This window comes from Montipora capricornis, chromosome 2 (assembly GCF_036669925.1).
Source record: "Montipora capricornis isolate CH-2021 chromosome 2, ASM3666992v2, whole genome shotgun sequence".
Classification (NCBI taxonomy): domain Eukaryota; kingdom Metazoa; phylum Cnidaria; class Anthozoa; order Scleractinia; family Acroporidae; genus Montipora; species Montipora capricornis.
In genome coordinates this window covers 51,743,831-51,751,330 of record NC_090884.1, presented here as the reverse complement: position 1 = coordinate 51,751,330, position 7,500 = coordinate 51,743,831, and the positions used below count along the sequence as shown (strand labels likewise).

Genomic DNA, 7,500 nt, shown 5'->3' with positions numbered 1-7,500 from the left:
TTACCCCTTCGCCACCCCCCACCCACCCCCTGCATTAAATTCGTCGGTACCCATTATACACCTGGGTGGAGAGAGGCATTGTGAGAGTTAAGTGTCCCACTGTAATACTTCTTCTAACTGAAACATAAAGTGACGTACTTTGTGTTCTCTATTGCCCAGCGAAGTAGCAATACTCATTTCAAAACATAACTTTTTTGTTCAGGAAGCAGCGTCTCAAGTTTACAAAGAAGCGACTGTTATCAGGATTGACGAACCTGGCACTCAATTAAAAATGATGCAATTCAAAACATTTTAAACCTTCTTGCTACATAAACTTGTTTATCTGTGCTACATTTATTTTTTATGTTTGCAGGAAGAAGCTACTTTGACCAGTAACGAAGGGGATGACATAACTAGTGCGGTGAGTGCTGCAGGTGGTACCTTTTATGGCACACATGCGTTATACGCAACATTAGAAGTTGCTCACCTTACCGAGCTGAATGCCGATCTTCGACCCTTACACCTATAATTAATCACAGTGCCTAAGGGCAGGAAATTGCATTGCTCTATCTTGAGCTCCGGGTTTAATTTTTGGGTTGTTATTTAATCTTAACGTTCGTTTGCCGTATGTTAACTGGTACAAACTAGTAAAGACATATACTGCACGAATTGGACTCACACAGATTCATTGCTACCACCTTAGTAGAGTCTAACCTTGTTAGTAACACAATGTTAGCTTTTGTTTATCCAGCCATGGGCTGTTTTTGCTTTCGTACTCCGGTCCTACTTCGTCTTCTCCAATTTTTCAGAAACTACCGAAACATTTCTTCGGCCACCTTACGTGCTGTGAAACTGTGAAACAAGTCTGCATACGAGCCAAGTGGCCTCTGAAGCCGTAGGATATCCCGGTTTCTGGAGCATGAAGTGATCAGGAGTATCTCTACTCCCCCTTGATAGGATGCTAGTCTATCGCAGGGTTACCCCTTCGCCCCCCTCCCCCAACCCCTGCATTAAATTCGTCGGTACCCATTATACACCTGGGTGGAGAGAGGCATTGTGAGAGTTAAGTCTCTTGCCCAAGAACACAACTCAATGATTCCGGCTATGACTCCAACACAGACCACTCTAGTCGAAGACGAACGCACTAACATCAAGGCCACCGCCCCTGTACGTGAAACTACCACGCCTCAGTATAAATGCCCATGCACGTCACATGTAACACTGCTACACTGCTCACAGCGCTCTCAGTTTTTTCTCAGATTCATACAAATGCGAAAACGGGGAAAAACATGTTCTTAGCTTGTATGCAGAGCTCGGTGGTTCTTCTTTTCCGTGTTCTTTTGGTGTCGGGAGAAAAAGAGAAGCTGTGAACAGTGCTAGTCCTCCCTTCGGTTAACACCTTGTGCCAGAGATAATTAATGATGAGTGCCTTTCGTCACGTTGTACTAGATCTATTAAATGCACTTTTTCTTCCTAAATGTATTTATCTTGTCTTTTGTTTCTCTTTCCCTTTTTAGGAAAGCCATCCAGCCCCCCTTACAACTGAGTTTTGAGGTTTTTCAGTTTTCCGTCTGTCCCATTCTCTTAGAATAAAACAGTGTGAATCCATTGTGCCGGTTAAGTCGAGATTAACTGTTAGTCGACGTGCGTTTTTTTAGACGATCAGCTCCTCGATGCCCATATCTTAAAGACAATTGTTGAGAATTTAAGGGTTAAAGCTTTTGAGTTGGTGATTTGTTGTATGGAAAGTTTGCTCATAGGAAAGAAGTGATCAGAATAGAGACTTTTAAGGTACATTTGTATACAATTAAAGATATCAGTGGCGGATCTAGGAATATTTTAAGAGGGGTTAATTAAAAGGATCGAAGTACATACTCTGACAAATGTCCAGATAGTCTAAGCTGCCATTTTGACTTTGTTTATGCTTTGCATTAAAAAATATGTTCACGTCGGATAAACAGTATCTTTTCCAGCAAAATTTAAATATGATTACAATAAAAAGCAGTTAAATAGGAAAAAAAGGGGCCAAACTGAGGGGTGGTTAGCCACCCTATTCACCCCCTCCCCCCTGGATTCGCCCCTAAGGTATCTTATCGTTTAACCTAAACTTGTGAAGTGGACAAGCCGGGCAAAGCATAACAATCTTGTAATAATGTCTTCTGCCTTTCGTTGTCCTCAGGCGGCTTTAAAAGTCAGATTAGTTCCTCTACTTTGGATTTAAATTTGCCACAAAAACGACAGTGTGTATGTCTGTGGTTTTTATTTTAACTCAGTACTCAGCATGAGGCTAGATTGTGTTTTAAGTCTCTCGCCAGTGCAGGGTTTGCCTATTTATATTACAAATAAACAAACGGTAAACGGAAACAAGGCTTCTGTCATTTGAGCGATATAATGTGCCAAGAGCAGTTTTTCATTTTGTTGCGTAAAAGTGTAGAAGGGAGCTTTTTTCCACCGGCAAAGATTGGCTCTTGTTCCCTTTTACCTCCTGCTTGGTGCGCAGGAAGTCAGAAACAACAATTGACCTCTCACTTGCTTTTAGTTTGTCTTCTCTTTTTACGGTGATTAGGGTGTCTGTTCTCTAGTGAGCGGTTTGTTAAAAGTGCATCTTAACCTGCGCAGCAGGTCAAGTGCGAGTGCGAAAGCGAGAGCATGAGCATCTTGAGATCGAAAGATTCTCTTCTGACTCAGGCACTCCTCATGTGCCAAAACTAACTGAGGAATTAAGTACGGCAAAAGAGCACGTCTGAATCACTTTAGCCAGGCAGTCTTAATTTGGTGCGGCAAAAACGTTAAGTTCGACAGGGTCTGTCGTATTATTCGACATTGGAGCGGGAGGTGATTCATACGGCGTTCTTCTCATGTGCCGAACCAAATGCATACATTCTGATAATTTATAAATATTCCCATAAGTCCCTCCGAGAACTTGTTGCGCATGGCAGCAAAAGACCTAGAAGAGTGTAAACTGTGCAAAAGATTGACCAAATATTGCTGGTTTTTTTTAATGTAATTTAAAAAGCTAAACTCAGTAGCGAGTAGCACACTGCGAACTGTCTCTGTAAAACTTGTTTATTCTCCGATGCGTTTCGTCTAGCTAACGTAGACGTCTTCAGGGAGTTTTGCAATAGTACATTAAACGACTGTACTTAAGCCATATCTGATGGCAAAAATGACGGCCACAAACATTAAGGCTGTGAAATATTAGAACAAGGCAAGAGAAACGATGTTTTGTGGCCACGGTTTAAGCTAAACCGTGCCATCAGATGTGGTTTAAATAGAGACGTTTGTTATTGTAAAACTCCGTGAAGAAGTCTACGTTAGTTAGACGAAACACGTCGGAGAATAAACACGTTTTGCAGATGCAGTTCTCAGAGTGCTTCTCACCAGTTTAGTTTTTTTACTTTTTTAATTTTTTTTTAAATTCTCTAATCAGAGCTGTCCTTCACAGCCACCATCTTGAAAGTTGAATTATGGCGCGAAAACATGGTATCGGACCCAAGCCTTTCTCTTTTTCCCTAGCGAAAGACACACAGTGCGCCGTCTGAATCAAATGTCGCACCAATGTCGTTCCATAAGTGGAGCGGCGTCTGAACCGGGTACTTATTAGCGCTTCTCGTCCAGGTAACGCATCGTGATTGGTGAAGGGATTCCAGATTGCTTCGGTGGTTCACGCTGAACTTTCCAAATTCAACAACACTTTTGCTGCGAGGCCAGTAATTATTGTTATTCCCTATGGGCGTTAGGAATCAAAACTGGCTCCGTTGGCGAGGACAATCTTGCGATCGATAATGAATACAAGAGGCTCTAAGTAGCCTATGCTCATGCGCTGTCAGGTTATTTGTACTTTTGTTGACAGTTTAATAATAACAATAATAATAATAATAATAATAATAATAATAATAATAATAATAACTTTATTGTACACCACAAAAAAGGTATATAGGTGTTACAAGAATCTATTTGAGAGAAGTTGCTCTTTATCGTGTGAGTTCATTGACCTATACTTTTCATCTTTATTTGAAAGAGTCTGTTTTTTTTCCATGGGTCCATAGACCTGTACTTTTCAAAACAATTTGAAGGAAGTTCTTATTTTTTCTCTGGGTCCATTGGGCGGTAAATTTCTCTCCTCTTTCTTCCAGTTTGCTGCAATTTCTGAAGTAGATTTAAGCTTTTGTATTATTTGTTTCCTTTCTATATTTGATAATTCACATAAACAACTAAGAAATGCAACCTCACAGTTTGTTTCAAAACAATTAAATTTACTTTGAATAATAGAACAAAAGAGATCAATAACAGAATCTACATTTGAAAATACTTTTGTTACATTTTTTGGTTCAGAACCATTGTATACAAAAACGACTGGTGACTCATCTTTTGCTTTGCATACACTGGAAAACACAACTAATGCAGTAGCTAGAAATTCACATCAAAAAGCCTGTGCTGCTTTCCTTATTATCCAAAATGGATAAATTTTGCTGGAGTAACATTTCTGATAAATTGCTCTTCCATTCTCAATGATACTATCAACTGTTTGAGAGGTGCAATAGTTACAAGACTTTTGAGGTGGAAAAACAAATAGAATAAAATGATACAGCAGAACATTCTTTGCAAGAACAAAGATAAACATCATTTAAGTGCTCCTAGGGTCTAAAATTTTGCTTTCCGAACATATAATGAATGAACAATGCTTCCACTGTTGCTTTACATTTTAATAATGTTAACACATTTTAATCTCATAACATAGTTAATGGAGTCTTCATAAGTAACAGATGTTTGTGCACATATATTCTGAAAATGTTGTACCAAATTCATTAATGAATCTATTTCAATTGAAGTACATGTTACAAATGGGTCCCATACCTAAATCTCTGCCATGAGAGTAAAACATTTTACACCTCCCATTAGACAGACAGAATATTGCAACTGTGTAAAGTTCAAGTGTTAAAATATATGCATGATAATTATCCATGAGCAAAGAATCAAAGGCACATTGATATAACATTAGAAAAGTCTGAAATTATAGGAATTAGGGCACTATTTAGCAAACCACTATAACTATCACTGTATGTCAACTGATAATTAATTTAGCTTAAGTTATAACCATAACAGGCAAATCTGTCAAAAACAGGAGTCCCTGTTTGCATGATTGTGACAAAGCTGAATACATACATATATTATTCCCAACGTTTATAATTTGAACCAAGTCAGCTGAAGAGGCTATTGGATTCCTGAAATTTTAAACAAGTGCCGACAGAGACATTGCCACACGTTGTGTGCCTGCATTTGCCGTACCAAATACTTCAGCATTACCTTGACTGTATGGTGCGGCAATAGTTTTAGTTTGATCAACAAATCCTGGACCTGGGTTGTTAGTACGTCATTTGCGAGTCGAATTAACTCAGGAATGTAAAAGCGATATAAATAGATGATTAATTTGTTACATTTCATAAATGTGAACCAAACTTTTCAATAACGGCAAATAAATGGCCTCTAAGTAAAACAAAAGTAAGACAGAAAACCAGAATTTCCCCTTGAAGCATCCTCTAAATTCCTTTGCCACCAAATAAACAGAATGCATATCAACGACTAGTCTGTATTGTTGAAAGAATTCCCCATTTTGACTTCGTCGCATGCCCATACTGACAATAACAGTACTTCTAAGAACAGTTCAGATTGCTAAAAGTCGGATCAGTTTTTCTCAGGTATTCTCAGTTTCTCAAAGATCACTAGGAGCTGAGATGACCGGCATGTTGATGGAGATCAGTTTGAATGACCTTTATGTCGATTCCCGCTCTCGTGCAAAGTGTTTATTTGTAAAACAAATTAGAAAAAAAAAAAAGATTTTGTCTTTAATGTCAACAACTTACCTTTGGCTCCACAATCGAAAAGGTTTAATTCTAACCGCTCGATCCGTACGACCCGGGCCGTACGACCGCGACTGCAATCACAAAGTTTGAACAGTCAAGATGCGATGATTCGGGCGCGACCATGCACATCCAAGAGAAAATGACACATCGTAAGGGCTAGACTTTCAAAAGTCCTTCGTCTCGTGTAGATTCGCGTCCGTAAAATCACGCTTCGCTCGCCAAAACATGTTCTCCTGGGATTCTCGTGAGGTGGAATTGTGGCAAGTCTACTTTTAAAGGTCTTGAAACATGAGAGGGATGGTTGATTTCTTCAAACACGCACTGTTTATTTTGTCATGCAAAATGGACTGATATTCCAAGCATACATACATTTTAAGACTCTAATACTTCTTTTCAAGTCTTTCTATTAATTTTTCTGACTCAACAATACATTTTTCAGCAGCTATTAATCGTTTTGAATACCCCCCCAAGTTACAGTCATGTATGTAAATGTATGCAAGCATAAATTTCCATGTACTAATGTCGCACGGAAAACAAGAAACGGAGGGCATTTTATACATCATGCGCTTACTGCGCATGAGTAATAACATAACATAACAGGTCTGAAAGAACTATTCTCTTCTGGTTCAGTAAATGTAAGTATTTTCCCAGACGTCTTACTTGTAAATATTCACCAAGATTCACGTTGTCTCCAGACAAAAGAAAGTTGAACTTTTGATTGAGAACTAAGAGATTACTCGTTGCAATGAACACACGTGACAACACGTCAAGAACACATTTATATATCCCTTGTTATTTCTGTATTTTTATTAAGCTTCTTATTATTGTTGTCAAGTATCATTACTGTTATTATTCTTGTTGTATTCACTTTTTGAAAGAAATGAATACAGGGGAAGTCACCGCTAAAGGGGATGAAGCATATACATGTACGTGTATTATTTAATTAAAGAGATGTAATTAAGATCCCAAAATACCGTAACAATAAAAAGAAGACACATGAACAGACCAGTGGCTAATACAGTGAGCTTTGTCTACAACGATTCCTATCAAATTTTTCTTGTAAACTTCGGAGGACAGCATATTTCTCCACCTTCCATTTCCCAGTAGGTATTCCAGCGACTTAAACGTAACGCTACACTCTGTCGATCGCAAGATTATCCTTGCCAACGAAGCCAGTTTTGATTCCTAACGCTCGTAGGGAATTTTTCCAGTCTTCTATTAAGCTCGCTAATGGCGAAATAACCATAACTACTGGCTTCGTAGCAAAAGTGTTTTTTAATTTGGAAAGTTCACCGTGAAATACCGAAGCAATCTGGAATATGAGCGACTTGCCAAACCCCGTTGACAAATTTACCAAGACATCTTTCCTGGAGACAAAAGCCTTTATCGCCTTTTCCTGTCGAGGGAAAAGCTTAGAGACCCCAGATATGAGGCAAGGTTTCTCCAAAGCACCGTCAACATCTACATCACGATTTCTGGCATCTTCCGACATGTCATTTTTACCAGAGACACATTCCTTAAATTCCTCAGGTTTGTGAAAGTGTAACATTCCCTGTTATTGGTGAAAATGAGACAATCTATTTGACGTCAGGAACAAGAAATCAGACGGGGAAGGGAGTAGAGTGCGTGACACGAGCGACCTGGACCGTCGTCTGAA

General features: G+C 39.0%; 1 protein-coding gene across 6 annotated transcripts in view; it reads left to right on the top strand.

Annotated features, from left to right (window-relative positions):
• Positions 1-7,500, top strand: part of LOC138026496 (lamin-B3-like) — a 71,847-nt gene that overhangs the window by 23,295 nt on the left and 41,052 nt on the right. For 4 of the 6 annotated variants that reach the window (XM_068873899.1, XM_068873891.1, XM_068873886.1 and 1 more), the window contains one exon: positions 353-400. The exons of 1 other annotated variant lie outside the window; for it this stretch is intronic. In XM_068873899.1, the coding sequence (XP_068730000.1) occupies positions 353-400 (48 nt within the window). Of the gene's footprint in view, positions 1-352; positions 401-1,496; positions 2,344-7,500 lie in introns of those variants that run through there. One more of the 6 variants, XM_068873905.1, reaches the window with a different exon arrangement.